Source organism: Montipora capricornis, chromosome 12 (assembly GCF_036669925.1).
Source record: "Montipora capricornis isolate CH-2021 chromosome 12, ASM3666992v2, whole genome shotgun sequence".
Lineage (NCBI taxonomy): Eukaryota > Metazoa > Cnidaria > Anthozoa > Scleractinia > Acroporidae > Montipora > Montipora capricornis.
Window position 1 is genome coordinate 28049259 of NC_090894.1, and position 15937 is coordinate 28065195.

A 15937-nucleotide genomic window follows, 5' to 3' on the forward strand; every position below is an offset into this window, starting at 1 on the left:
TGACAAACCCGAGCTGATGTTTTTCAGATTTCAATGCACTTTGTCCGATAAATCTTATACAAGAAGTACAGTCGTTTCAGGACAACTAACTGTTAGAGTTTCCCAATAAAACAGCATGTCTTCTAACTTTTCTAAACTTTAATGAAACACTATTGCATGAAATTGGCAACCAGTTTTTCAGATTTAATTTTCGCATCCAAATTTAAAGTGGCCGCCCGACTCTTTGCAGGTCAGCGAACAAAATCACTCTCTGGCATGGAAAGTAATATCAAAGGGAAAACGTTTATACCTTAGCCGAGTTAACTCCTAGTGTGTAAAAAATTCATCTGGCGTCTCAAACCCAGTGGCAGTTGTAAATTTATGACTTTCCAGTAAAAGACCCGACCGTTTAAACTAACAGCATTCTTTGCTACGATTACAGTTTCCTTGGAAAACCAATTCTTTATTACGATTCCTTAGGCAAGAAATTATACAACTGAGTGCTGTACACTAAACGTTATATCTGCTAAAATTAACGATATTTTAACAGCTGATGAACACGGATTTAACTGAAACGTTCCTTGGTGTAGAATCAGCTACAGTTCTGTTATTTATCAATCAGCGAGCCAACGTGTCACAAAAAATCCTCGTGCATTGTTGTTTTTCAGCCAAAGTGTTTTTCCTCCTTCAATTGTCAGCTTTTAAAAAAATGAAGTCACTCTTTTTTACAAAGTTTAACTCAACACTGAAGGTGTGTTTATTTACTTTTTTTTTTTAATTTCTTTTTCCTGAGACAACGTAAAACAAGGCGTATTTGCAGTTAACGAACTTTTTCAGTTAGCACTCAGGGTAATCACACTATCACACTATCTTCTACCCAATCAGTTACACTCCTTTAAACTTAAAAGACTTATATCTTTCAAAAACGAATTTTTTTGTCCTAATATGCCAGCGGTAAGGATTTCCTGCGGGAAGTCATTTTTGATTTTAAATTTCAATGGTAACTTGACGTAGACCATTTTTATTAACTAATAATAATGTGAGCTTGCATCGATACTAATTTCTTGTTCACATAAAACGGAGCATTTTTTATAGCAATTAAAAATGCTTTTTTTGCAATGCTAACTTGAGCCAAAAAGACGGTTCGCGTAATAAATGCTATCTGGAGCCTTTCGTATATTAAAGACTTCGGAAACCTCTTAAGAATCGAGTTTGAAAATAGGCAGTAAACGTTTATGAAGGAAACCAAAAATAAGCAGATCTTAATAATAAGTCATCCATTGCCTAATGTTGCAAATTACTTCTTTGCGGTTTGTTTTAATCTGAATTACCGTAGGCTATATTAAATTTCGGGTCGACGTTCCGGAGAATGTCAACAAACTCAGTGTGTCACAAATATGATTGCAATTGCCTTCTCCTCGAAAGGATCTAAGGTTAACTACTAAGTAGCAACATTGCGACATTTTTGTTATGTTTTAAATATAAGCATTATTCAAATAATCACTCCAGCGAAAGATTCCATGCGTCTTGCATAACAATGGCTCTAATCACGTGTGTTTTTGTTCGCGAGTAATGATTGACACATCTCACGTATCGGATGAACAATTTTTTTGCATTTCGGAGCGGTTGGCCCTTCGCCTTCATGCACAACGGTAAACTGATGTCGTATTTTCTTTTTTCTTGTTAGTTTCCTCATAATTGACTAAAACTCTTGATGAACGTTCTGCGGCGTCAAATTTTCCTGCCGTTTCGCTGGGTCGAATCTCGGGGTTCGATTCCTTTCGGTTAAACTGAAAAATGGGTCTTGTTTTCTATATTAGCACGCGTTTATAGATTGACCGGCAGTTCAGTTTTCACCGAGGGTTTTCGTTTTTGTGAGTTTGTTTCTTTGGCAATGAGGAGAGCAATTTCCTTATTCATTTGCCGTGAATTGCTCTATTTTAGATGATGTTTCAAGGAGAAGATTCCAGTGTCATGTCCGAAGAAGATAAAACACAGCACAAAGGAAGCGAAGCAACAGAGAAGGCTAGGAAGACTGCACATGGGAACGAGGTCAAGTATTTCACGCGCTGCAACGCAACCATTTCGATTTTTTATCCTTTAGATTCTTCGCGGAACGACTTGCTTTCGAGCGAAAATGAGCGACATCTCAAGCATTTTTACATCATTATAACATCTGTCCCAAAAACGAAAAATCAAATAGATAGAAGTTCGTTTTTCGAAATCGAAACTGCCTGAACCTAAAGGTGATTGAATATTCAGACACTGAAACACTTCAAGCGTGGAACCGAGACATTAAAAAAGAGACTCTATTGCGTTAGAATACTCTCGTAGTCATTCAATGCGATGTTTTGCGCTAAAATGAAAAACGATTTTATGCTTTTGGTTTGAAGAAATGATAGACCGAATTATTTTTACCAATATCATATGAATTTCCTAAACTCAGTGTGCTCCGAAAATAGCCCTTAGCAAGTTAGTAATTTATGAATTGATTTCATAACACAACAATACCATTTAGCCATACTTTGTTTGCTTCGTGTTTCATTTTTTTCTTTCGCAAACATTCTTTAAGCATTAAGACGATCGCTTTCCTAGTCGATCTTTCTCTGTAGTTTTCGGCATCTATCTCGACAAATCCGAAAGTGCAAAATTTTTAGACTTGTCTTACACAAGTCAAGAGACAACTCATTTCTATTTCAGATGACGTGTTTATTTGACAAATTCGCTCGACCTCGGCTTTCCGAGGTCGTGGTACGTCAAGTTTCTTGGCTTCCATGTCGCCGAAGATTTTTCTTCAACTTGTAATCAATCCGATCTGCAATTTGTTTCAAAGTCCGAAATCTACGTCATCTGTAATAATTTCAAGTACTCTTTTTTTGTTTTGTAAAACAGTAGACGCCTCCTTCTCCCGAGAAACCCGACCCTTGATGAAAAAGAGTTTTGTTTTACGTAGCGGGGGAATATAAAACATAAACAAATGCTTCTCTTGGATCCGCAAAACCGACATTTTGATTAGTGGGACAAGTTGAACCATTTGTCGTCGTCCAAAATGTTTGCAATCGTTAAAAATATCGAAGAGGAAGAACTAGACGGCGATATAGGCATAGTTTTAGAACGGTAATCTCATAACATTCTCGGAACTGAGGAAGCTTTATTTTTGCTTGCTAAAGATATTTTCTAAGGTGTGTCAAGTTCATCTTTTTATGGATTTAAGACAACAGAACATTTCCTTTACGCTTTTCATAATCACATCACCGTTAATCGTCGATGAAAATACGAAAGATGAAAAATTCAAGAGAAAATACGGAAAATTAATGTTTGCGAGTTTAAAAATAAAATGTAGTTAGTCCATTCTTTGGCTTTGACCTTTCGCTGCGGTTTAAAAAAGGAAATGTGGTTTGAAATAAAATAAATGTCCTTTTAATACGGTTCTTATAAAAAACACGTCTTCCATAACAGGTAAGAAAACGCGATACCTCAAAGAGGTCATGAAATTGGAAAAACTCACGCAACGACACAGGAAATTTGTTAAAGCGCTGTTACACTGTGAAATGTTTCATGCAACTTGTCTCGCAATGTTTTGCCGACATTGCGGCGGGACAAGTTGCACGAAACATTTCAAAGTGCAACGTGCCCTGCAACGGCCAAAATCGTTGCGAGACAAGTTGCACGAAACATTTCACATTGTAACAGCGACTTTAGCTTTAATCGCAATTTACCAATCGAGGCCACTTTTTGATGAGCCAATTATGTTGAAAAACGTCATATAAAAAGTCGAAGCACCAATCTAGACAAGACAAGACAAGACAAGACAAGTTGACATGTTGGAAATATCGCTTACAAGATTAATGATTGCATAAAACTGCAATCATTTCGCCTCGGCTCGTTCGAGCATTTTATAAATATTTGCGTTGTTTTTCGTCATCTGTAAACTTGTACATCATATAACAAATCACTTTATTCATCATAGCAAAATGTCAACTGAAAATTGATATTCGTAAAACCGTCGTCTCTCGTGACTCCGCTATTGCCAGAATTTTACGATTAAAGTATGCAGTTTCCTGACAAAAAAGAAACAGCGTTTAGCGTTTTTTATTGCAACCCTGTAAATACACCCACACATTTTTCAAACTAAATATCTCCTACTCCAATGCAGATATTTCCAAACGGTAAAAGGCGTTTTTAATCTTTCCTGGAATTCTATGTGATAAACCTAAAAATTCAAGGGATAAAAAGTTGATTATAATGAGCACTTTAAGTTTAAGCCACTGGTTACATAGACAGGAAGGCACACTACATCCAAATGTTAGCTAAACATTTCGAAATGATTAGGGCTCACTGTAATTTATTATTATTATTTATTATCATTATTATTATTATTATTATTATTATTGTTATTGTTATTATTATTGTTATTGTTATTATTATTATTATTATTATTATTATTATTATTATTATTATTATTATTATTATTTGCTTAAGGCAAAGTAATGTTCCTGGCAAAAATTTAAAATTTAACTTTTATCAAACAAATTATTTTGTTAAAACAAAAAGTTATGTCTTCTGAAAACGTTATGTCTTATTGATTAGTTCAACCTTCAGATATATCCATTTATTTGTTCATTTATTCGTTCGTTCATTATTCATTCATTCATTCACTACTTGCACAAATCCCATAATACACCTCTTTTACCCCCCAAAAATCTGCATAGGCATTGTTTTCGACTTCTCTTGGGACATTTTCATGTCCCAGGAGAAATTGCAAACAATGGTTAGGCCGAAAAGTTTTGGGGAGTAATAGAGGTGTATTATGGGATTGTTCAAGTAGTGAATTCATTCATCCATTCATTAATTCATTACAAACTGTTGTATGAATATTATTCAACTTGGCACTGTCACGGTTTCGAATGAGCCAGGAAATGTGCAGACAATAGGGAGGCCGCCATCGCATGTCGAATTTTAAACACTCGGCTCACAAATAGTGATTCAATCCCCTCAAGAAAGCAAAGCAGAACTGTGGAAATACCAATACCGCATGAATGAAAAGAAACTCTTGAAGGCGTGAATTCATGAGAAATTCGACGCATGGTGTAATCGAAGTGTAAGCCGTTTCACTATAAACAAGGATGGAAGTCCATCTTCGTGGCTCATATCGAGCAGAGACCACCACATCATCGTTTGTTGATTAACGTTTACTGTCTTCGGTCTAAAATGTGTATTTGAATATTTTGGAGAAAAAGTTGCATTTAAATGAGCGGAATAGACCATTTTCGAATTCTCACGGCTGGACTGGATCTTGCATGGAATGGAGGCTAATGCTGGCTAATATTCCATTTCATGCTAGATCCAGTCCAACCGTTAGAATACGAAACTGGTCTATTTCACTGGTTGTGTTTATTTGTTGCACAAATTATACAACCGCAAGCGGTGAGTAAAAACACCGCTTTTGAATTTTTTCTACTCAGTCTTACCGTCTTTCGACTTCAAAGTCGTCTCTTTTGAAATGGCATGTTAACGTGATAATATGTTTGGTATATCGTAGAGAAAAAAATGTTTCCGTGATGAGCGCTTGTACGGCCGACAGTGTATACTTTCCGGTCACACCTGCCAGTGAACAAACATGGCATGATATTTGTGTTTGCTTTTAATTAATGATTTGTTGGACTCGAAATCATCGATAACAAATAAATATGCATTCTGTTGCTTTTCGGAAGCCGTATTAAGTCTAGACTTAAGTAGAAAAAGCAAAAAAAATTAAAATGTTAATATCTCTGCGTGTGAGAAATACTGCGCATGTCATCGCAAGTCATTGTCCCTTTAAAGCCACGCACGTCGTGCCTATGCTGTCTGTGTTCTATCCTCTACAAAAAGAAGCTCCATCTTTTATTTAAGAAATAGAAAACATGTACCGCGTTTCTATCGAGTTATAGAAACACGACCGAAAGTTTGGCAGAACGAGAAATGCTGTAGGAACACGAGCCGCTGGCAAGTGTTCTCACAGCTTTTTCGAGTTCTCCCAAACTTTCACGAGTGTGTCTATAACTCGATAGAAACACGGAGTACATGCTTTCTATTTCGTTTAGAAAACAACGCGACGAGAAAAAGAAAAACAACTTGTTAACTCTAATTATCTAAATGTAAATTATCTTTGCTCGCGCCATCGCTAACAACAGCTCGTGCTCCATCCAGTTATAGAAACACGATTTTTAACCAATCAGCGCGCGTATTTTCTCTTAGGACTGTTTTCTAATAGCTTCTATCATCGAATTTTTTTTTAGAAATGTTTAAGCAGATAAATAAAAATAAAAGTAAATCGTTCATGACAGTGCATTAGTATAGTTTTCCCTTTGATGATCAGATAGCAGCGTTTTCTGAGCAACAAGATCGGCCTCACTCTACAACCTTTTTTTGTGAGCAAAAACTTAGAGCAAGATTTTTGGCCCAAAGAACCCAAGCCGAGTATGGTGGCGTGGTTTCCGTATTTTTACGTGATCTGTGTGATTCAGATAGTCATTTTGTTTGGTATTCAGCCGGACATCTTCATCCGAACATCAAGTATTCACAACAAGCAGGAGCCAAAAATAGGCCATTTTCGAAATATCAATATTCATCATGATAGTGAGGCATAGAGGACAAAAACAATAGAAACATGTTGCATCCACTTTCCTTTTCCTTTGTCCTCTAAAACTCTCTTTCAAGCTGAATTGGGAGCCTACAATTTCAAATTTTTTACAAATCAAGCTATTTTTAGACTTTAGGGCTTAAATAAGATTTTGCTCGCACGTGTGGCCATTCAAATTTCTCATGCAAGACTTGTAATTAGCTGGAAAGGTCTGATTATCTAAAAATAACTCGCCGTTGCTTATTTCCCTTTCGTAAACGGTCGTTGCCATTTGAAACGGTCGATGCCATTTTTTAGCTCTGTATTACACTCATTAGGTCTAAGAACTCAAAAGGTTGCGGTTACTGGGAGTAGTAGTTTCGCTGGTCGTATGAGTTAGGGTTCGGATTAGGGTTCTGTTTAGGGTGAGGGCTAAGAACCCGAGTTCGAGTCTTGAAATTTTCGGACTCTTTTTGGTTTTTTTTTCCTTTTTTGTCTTAATTTTTGTTAATGTTTTTTCTTAGTCTGTTTCTTTTAATTTTCTTTGAAGTGAAGTGTGTAATCGACCGTTATAAATGGCAACGACCGTTTGCGAAAGGGAAATTTGCCTCGCCGTTCCACAAATACCATGAAGTTGTACACAGCATATTGAAATAAACCTGTAAATTTCAGCGCCATACTTAGTTAACCTGTATAGTTTTGGCGACATACTTAGTTGGAATTAGATGTGAACTATCCTACCCGCCTCTATTAGCTAAAGCTATTTGCGGGTGTTGTTGTTTTTAATGATTGTTTGATTTGTACTTGTGTGCCATTCATTACCTAATTATTGTTTCCTTTTGCAAAGGTTTTCGGAATGAAGGCTAACATAAACTTAAACTTTTTTAACGCTTATTTCATATTTTTTCCCAACAGTGGATATACGGGAGCATCTCAACAGGTGACATTCAAAAAAATTCTTTCATTGGAATGGCATATGGCCCCCCTGCGAAGAAGCAAAAAACCCAGAATAATGAAGCTTCAGAACTGTCAAGATCAAATGGTAGTGATGTGGTATTTTATCGTTCATATTTGGATAACTGTTCATGGAATAAATTATTTTCGTGGCCCTAATATCATTTAAGATCACAAACTCTCCAACTCGAGAAAGAAGATAAGTAAGAGAAGTCACCTTTACCCTGGGCCCGGTTGTTCAAAAGCCGATTAAGTTAAACCAGGATTAGCATAAACGTTCGTTTCATGTTTTCAACTTTAGGGAGAAAGTTTCGTTTGCTTATTTTTGTTTTTCGAGATTGACTTCTTCTGATGTAAAGTTTTGCCAGATCTCGCCGCCATCTTGGTTTTTCATGGTACCGCGGGCTCAATTATAACCATCGGTTTTGTCACTAAACGGACGCTCGCACTGGAATAACCGGTTTGACGAGAGAAAAAAAGATTGACTAGACCAGAAGTTCGGGCTGCGGCGGCTTCAAAGAGTTGACGCGATACGGGCAGAGCCTACTTTTCTCCTCCTCAGTAAAAGGAGGCTCTGCTAGCAGGAAGGCCAAATATCAGCGTTGAACAGCATTTGGGAGTAGAGAAATAAACTCCTTGGTTAATTTTTAATCTGGGAATAGCGTTAATCGGCTTTCGAACAACCGGGCCCTGTTCTCCAAGCCTCTCTCCGGCGGTTCTTTCTCTCGATTGCGCGACAGAACACATTCGCCACTTTCCCATTCCCATAATGCAATACATTTTGGGGGATTTTTTGCATAAAAACAATACAAGTCATTTACTCTCGGGACTGTATCATGCTTCAGAGAACTGGATATCCATTGTCTTAATGCAAATAACTCCCCAGAACTGTATTATGGGATTTGTGAAAATAGCGAAGTGTCATTTACTTTCACTCAACAAAACGAGCACTGTGATTGGTTGATTCTTGGTAACGTGCCCCTAATCAAATTCAAATGTATCCCTACCAGGGTCAAGAGCCCATGAGTAGAAGCTTTACTGCCTCTCCCATACCACCCCTATGAGTCAACCTTTGCCTGTAGCTTTCTTTTGTTGGTTTTCACTCACGTGATCAACAGCCATGTTTTTCGACGAAAACAAAAAAAAACTTTTGCATAATAATAGAGTTCAATTCCCGGAGGATTTGGTCGGGGTTCCAACATGGCCGCCGTTTCTTTGTTTAGTGGCTCCAACATGGCGGTCGTGACGTCATGGGCTCTGCACGCACTGTTTTAAATGACCAATCAGAATAAAGGTATTATCAAACGAAGACAAAAATAGCAAAAACAATGTATGCAAATTGATGTAAATTGTGTAAATGTCAGTCTCTTGCTGAAGGGTCAGAAAGATATGCGCAAAGGTTGACTCAAGGATAAAGTGCAGAGAGAAGCTCCTACTCATGGGCGAGACGGAGTTGAGACGAAGTCGAGGGAAACATCAGGACTCTCGGGAAAACAAAACTAACCGTTTCCCTTGGGGCCATACATTAAGTGTATAATATTGACTTCAGAGAGTCCAAGCTGTCTATTCACGCGCACTTGAATAAACTAATTCTCCTTTAAAAAACTCGCACCGGCCCATACTTCAATTTTTAAGGCCTCCATTATCATTTCTTTATACTGTATTTTGCCAGTTAGCCATCACTTGAGCTAATGAATAAAAGGTCGAAATTAGGCGTGGCTCTTTAGTTTGCATATTGCACGAGCAAAATGGCGATAATTCTTGTTTGCACATTCCATCTGTATGACATACGTTTCTAGGCAACTCTACCCGTGACTGTACTCGTTTGTATAAACGATTAGCTAAATCTCGGTTGACTAAGATATGTATTATTTGGTCTTCTTTGAACACAGAAAATATGGTAATAAGATCGATGCCATTCCCAGAAGCAGATGCGTCTTTGCCAGGCGTTAAACTTGGTGCCGTCAAAAATACTGCAACATCAAGCACTGAAGTTGGCGTTGATTCTTCTGCGGAATCGGTCACCAATAACGTGTGCAGTGCTGCAAAAAAGCCGTATGCTGAGAAGAAGAGTTCGGATGATAGCGAAGATCCATTTGGAGCGCTAGACTGGAAAGACGGCATTGCCACATTACCAGGTAAAGTTTCTTGGAAATCACGTGGTTAAAAAAGGCCTTTGCAACCATGCCTATTCGCAAAATCTTTCGTTCTTTAATAGTGTTTCTATGTGCTTACCAGAAAACGAAAGGAATTTTGAAGTTCACACGGGAGCAATTCATTAGTTGATCCTGGCGGCTTCATTCAACCAAACACCGTTTCGATTTCACAAGGCTCGACCCCTTCAGTATTAAGATAACTTGTTCCAGGCTCCCAGATATCCGGAAAACTGCGCGAGAAAAAACCCGTGGGAGCTGGGTCGACTTAAGCTCAGCTCCCAGGCGTTTTTAGCTCGCAGTTTCAGCCAAGTTTCTCCCTCGATTGAAGGATTATCCTTAATCGTAAATTTGCTCCAAGTGCAGTATTATCGTTTATTTTGGACACTGAAAGCCTGATAGGGATCATGGGAAATAAACATATTTTTTTAAAAGCCGAATCCCAATGTCTGTACCCGCAGGACTCGAACCTGGAAACCCCTTTACTTAACCACTAGACTACACATCACTAACTGCGAGGATGTCATTTTTTTTTTAATGTCAATAGTTTTTCCTCCAAATGCCGCAATAAGCGTGTTTTAACACTCGTTAAGAAGCAAGATTACGCATTGAAAAATGTCGGTTACCAAACTTCAAGAGAAAGCTAACCATTTTAAAATCAAGCCTTAGACTTAACCATTATTCAGCAATGATTTTATATATTTATACTAATTATTTTTGGTAAATAAACGGCACACTTATCAGTCAATTGATCTTTAGTGGTTAAGTGAATAAAACATTTCCTTCAAAGTGGGTGATCTGGGTTCAAATCCTGTCCAGGGACTGCTTTTACTTTTTTACTTTTACTGCTACCACAAGTCCTGGGACAGAGAAACCTAAATGGAGGATAATACCTCATTTGGAGTAAACTTACAACGCAGGATAATCCTTAATTTGAGGAAGGGATCGTGTTGGCAGTTTCCGTGATTCGCTTTCCCGACTATCTTCCCGGTGGGAGCACGGAACAGGGTGCACGCTTTTGTGTCTAAAGGTCACGAACTCGTGCCATTTCCGAGTTATGAAAAACGTAGACTGAACACAACGACATTTGTTTCCGGTCGTCTACGCACTCTTTAAATAAACCAATTTCCTCTGGTCTTGATCACCTTTTCATTGCACAATAATGGTAGTCGCTTTTTAATTAAGAGGATGAGGATCAATCACGTTGACCACCAAACTTCTCAAAAGTTTTTTCTTTCACTGAATAATAAATTCAAAAAATATAAAAGAGAGAAAATGGCAACAATCGATAGCAATATTTATTTAATTGAAAGAGATCAATGCACACCAATAACCATTTCCTGGTCACACACATAGAGCGAGTTTCAATTGAGTGTCGTAAAACCAAAACCAAGGTAATTACTTTGGCCAATCAGAAAGGACTGAGACAATCCGGCAAACCAATTAAAACTCAAAGTAATTACACATAGTCCACACAAAGCGCGGAAAAATGTGCACGCGTGAGCCACGATTGGTTTTGGTTTCACTTCTGATTGGTTGAAAAAATGGCGGGAGAACTTTGAACCAATCACTGAGTGAAGTAATCATAAACCAAAGTAATTATCTAATTACTTTCGACACTCAATTGAAAACCGCTCTATACGAACTTATGTTTACTTTACTTTACACAAGTGTAAACTAAGCAGTTTGCATATGACGTCATGGTGGCCATATTGGATGGCAAGAACAATAACCTTTCTCTCCGCTGGGAACTAAACCTTCTTGTTATGCAAACGCTTGCTGACCGTATGAGATCAAAGATTGCGATCCCTACCCTCCCCCACCCCCAAACAAAAAAGAAACAAAAAAAAGAAAACGGGAAAATTGAAAGTCAGACCAAACCAAAAGGTTGTGTCATTAGGACGCGCACATGTTCATACTAATCTTCCTTTCTTTTTCAATCAATGCTTTATTTAGGAAGCAATCTCAAGTTTAAGCTTACTGAGTTTGGAACTCTAGAAATCGTAAGTACCGTGGAAACCGAGAATGGTGAACTCGAATGCAGCACACCCACGCAACATCGCAAAACAAATGAGACTGTAACCAACAAAAGAGCACAGGGAAGCCTCAGTAGAGGTAAATGTTTATTGATAAATCAACTTGTTATCATTTGCTAGAGAGAGCGCACTTATGATCTGTGGGAAGTCGGATTCTCCAGACCTGTTATTCTTTTGCCCGTTGCCATGCAACTAGCTTAGCGTCATTCTCACGAGCGCATAACTCCGTCTGCTATCAACAGTTGCATTTGTACCCATAGTATTTCATCGCCAGTTATCATGATATTTTGTTCTTAACCAGTTTTCATACAAACTACCACGCCCTTCGACCCAGTATGAACAACTAAGCGAGGTGATCTACGCTAAGGCTTATTAAAACTGAGTTCAAGAACGGACGATAGAAAGCAAGGTCACAGCAAGATACATGCCCCTACGAGCTCCTTGGGATATGTAAATCTCAAGCTATTTTGAGATGAGATAGCAGCAGGTGCGCGTGTCGGAAGGCGTCCCCAGTGTAAGCAGGTGCGCTCGATCACAAGAAAGTAAAAGTCGCGTTTGACTTTTCGTGTCATAAACAAGATTACGGAGCTTAAAAACGAGACGCTTTTGAGCGGCGAACGGCAACCGGAAGTGGGCTGTTTTTTTTTTCAATTTAGTTGGCACACATCATATTACTAAGAATAATTTCTCCGTTAGTTTTAGTTTAAAGTCTGGATAACTTCCGTGACTCGCGCGCGTCTTGTGCTTTGAAGTTCCCTACTGCCTTATCCACGCGCCTCGGTGAATTGATAACATAATGTAGATCCAGACTTGGAGGGGAAACGACTTCCGTTTCTGAAATATTTCCCGATAAAGACATATGCCGTCTTTATTTCTCTTCCTCTCTTAAAGAACACCACAAAAGTTAGACATATTGCATTGAGAGCGTCATTTAAGGATAAACGAACAAAAGCTGCTAACCATCGGAATCACGATTATTCATATCACAAGCACTTAAACAGAATCTTTTCGTCGGCTACTTTACATAGAGAAGTCTGCTACATTTTTCTCTAAATTGAAGTAATTAAAGACAGATTCTTTCAAACCAAGAGTCCGTTACTTTAGAGTACGAATCTGGTAGCGGGTTTGTCCCGGCCCCATCAGCGTCAGTGTCTTTTTTAATCAAGTTTTGCGCGAAAATAAACAATTGCCCAAATGTTGTACCCACTTCAGATCTCCCGGTCTTAAGGACGGTGCCTACTTCCTTATTTGCATTACAATGTAATCTAAAGTGGATGCGAGGCAATTTCGGGTTAAAACTACAAAATAGCCCGAAATTGTGTCACATACGTGCTAGATTATATTGTAATGCAAATGAGAAAAACTAACCGTGAAAAGGGCTATTCAAAGGTCTCTTTGCGCGGTTTACTGAATATTCGGGAAAAGCAGATCTTAACAAGTATTATTGAAATCCAAAAACAAAATTGGGGTAACCACGCATTTTTCGAAGATAATTAATCAACAATATTAGTAAAAAGCTTTAAAATACAAAGCAATGTATCGCGTTCTTTGCCAAATTAAAGCTTGATTATCTCTGAAAAATGCATGGTTACCCCCAATTTTCTTTTTGGATACCACGAGCACTTGCTAAGTTCTGCTTTCTCCGCATAGTCTTAAACCGTGCAAAAATATCTCACCGCCGATAGGAAATCCGAGTATCTCGAGATGCGCAGAACGTATGCGCAATAACAATAGTAGGCACCGTTCTTAAGAGAAAGGAAAGAAATGGCGGCCATGATTGTATACCAAACTAATCCTCCGGGATTTGGAAAATATTTTTATGCAAATACTTGCTTTTGTTTCAGTCATCCAATATGGCTGCTTGTCACATGAGTGAAAACGCTCTAGTGTTCATTTTCCAGCACACCTTGGTTTTAAAATAGACACTTTTCTGACGCTGATGGAGACTAGACCAATATAATTTGGGTAAATGTTACTCTTGGGTGATGGACTCAAACCTACGATTAAGATTCATTCTGACAATGACAACATGAATGAAGGGGTAGTTTCTAAAGAAACTGTGGTGCTGCGTCGGTGGGGAAGTAGTATACAAAAATTTGGTTTTATCAACGGAGTTGATATTGTAAATTGGCCACCGTACAGAGATTCTAAAAGCTGACGTTTCGAGCGTTAGCCCTTCGTCTTGGATTCGCTCTGACGAAGGGCTAACGCTCGAAACGTCAGCTTTTAGAATCTCTGTACGGTGGCCAATTTACATTATCAACTCCGTTGATAAAACCAAATTAATGACAACATGAAGTCGGCTAAACGTTAACAGTCAATTTTCTTTTATAACCATGCGGCGTTTTGCGGCGTCCTTTTAAAAACGACATGCCCCGAGATGTAAACACGTTACCCCAAGAGAAAATACTGTTAGGTACCTTCTAGATACAGTCGCGGTTACTCTAAGTTGAAACCAACCGCCAACTTGAATTTTTTTTTACATGCAGCCTGACTGATTTAGCGCAAACTTTATTGGTTAATTCAGCTACGAGGTCACTATTTCACTATTTTAGTGGCGTCAACGATACTTTTCTATCTTCTTCTCCCACTCTTTTTTTCGTCGTTGGTAGCAGGGACTTGCAAAGACAATGTGACAGCGTCCGCATCCCCTGATGACAGCGGTGTACTGTGTTGCGAGGTGTGTGGCAAATACGGTTTGCCTCAGGACTTTTCGGCCTCTGGGAGATTTTGCAGCCTGTCTTGTGTTGGGGTCTACACTGGGCGAAGAAATAAAGGAAGAGAATACATGCGGCATACTAAGACAGTTGACGGCAAGATTGTGAAAAGGAAGAGGAAGGACAAAGGAAAGAAGCCTGCTCTCTCTCCTAAAGGTGGTGATTTAAATAATCAGGTAAGTGTGGGTGAAGTATTATAGATTGTGAAGGGGTTGCACCGTTTCCTTGTCGACGATTTAGGTGGGATGTCCAACTAGCAGGTTCCTTCAGGTAGGAAGGTGAGCGGACCAAAGAAAGGTCTTGAATGGACGGATAAGAGAAAATAGTTTTATCCTTTTTTTTTTTTCAATTTTTAGCCACTTAACATTCTTTTGACAGTCGACGATTTTGACGCTTATTTACACGGGTTAACTTCTAGTGCCAGGCCTACCCGTCCACTTAGTGAAGAGACAGCTGACCAAACTACCATCACCAAGTGTCATGTGCAAAATCAAAATTTATCATTGACTCTTGGGAAAAATTAAACATTTTCAACGTGAATTACGGTTGCTGATCATTGATGGTAGTCATGATGGCCTTTGACAATTCATAATTGTATCTGTTGGTAAAACAGGAGAATTGCATTCAGTTATAATTGACTTTCATCATGAATTTTAACATAAGCATTGTTCCCAATTTCTCTTGTGACCATTGTAGTTCCCAAGAGAAAATAAAAGCAATGCTTATGCAAAATTTTGCAGGGGCAAACAAAGAGTATTATGGAATTTTTGATACTGGCTCATATGGGATTGTGATGCCAAGCTTTTCCCATTTCCCCGCCTCTAATCTTCGAGTGTCCGTTGGCAAAAGAGTCTTTGCTGCCATTAAAATCACCGAGAGGGATTGGGGTCGAACAATAGGTGGATTTAACAGTAACCTTTGTATGACAAGAATTAACGTAAGCGAAACCGGCGAAAACTTTGCCAGGCCAATAGGCCATTTCCGAGTTTATGTCTTCCTCCTCTTCAAAGCGAGTCTAAGTGCGAAGTTTTTGTGATGGTAATTAGTTCAACTTTGCATATGAATGAAAACTAATTTTCATAAGAAAAACTTCGCACTTAGACTCGCTTTGAAGAAGAGGCGAACATGAACTCGGAAATGGCCTATTCCCTGAATCTACGGGTTGTCTTACACAAATATCCACCGTTATTTCTTTTCGGGTCAGGAATCATCGCACACTCAAGGAGACAGCGAAGAATTGCTAGGAGCTCGCCGAGTCCCTTATAAAGTCAAAAGAAAACGGCTGAAAAACAAGCTGAAATTTAAAAAGGCATCTTTGAACGCAACGGACCTCATGAAAGGAGAGGATGGTGAGTAGCCCAGGAACATGGTACTGAAATAAATTAAACCCCAGTTATACTCGTACATTGTGAAACATAGAACTTGAAGTTTGGTGGACTGTGTGCTGAAAGAAAGTAATCGAATTAATACAACAACATTGACTGGAAAGAGGCATGC

At 38.6% G+C, this 15937-nt stretch overlaps 1 protein-coding gene across 2 annotated transcripts in view; it reads left to right on the plus strand.

The window, feature by feature from the left end:
- The first annotated feature begins 1543 nt into the window (after positions 1-1543).
- The window catches only part of LOC138026395 (lethal(3)malignant brain tumor-like protein 4), a 29818-nt gene continuing 15424 nt past the window's right edge, over positions 1544-15937 (plus strand). Inside the window, exons 1-7 of one of the 2 annotated variants that reach the window (XM_068873738.1) lie at positions 1544-1631; positions 1924-2031; positions 7496-7622; positions 9427-9672; positions 11644-11802; positions 14339-14616; positions 15645-15789. In XM_068873738.1, the coding sequence (XP_068729839.1) occupies positions 1924-2031; positions 7496-7622; positions 9427-9672; positions 11644-11802; positions 14339-14616; positions 15645-15789 (1063 nt within the window). In that variant the 5' untranslated portion in view covers positions 1544-1631. Of the gene's footprint in view, positions 1632-1923; positions 2032-7495; positions 7623-9426; positions 9673-11643; positions 11803-14335; positions 14617-15644; positions 15790-15937 lie in introns of both variants that reach the window. The other variant, XM_068873737.1, reaches the window with a different exon arrangement.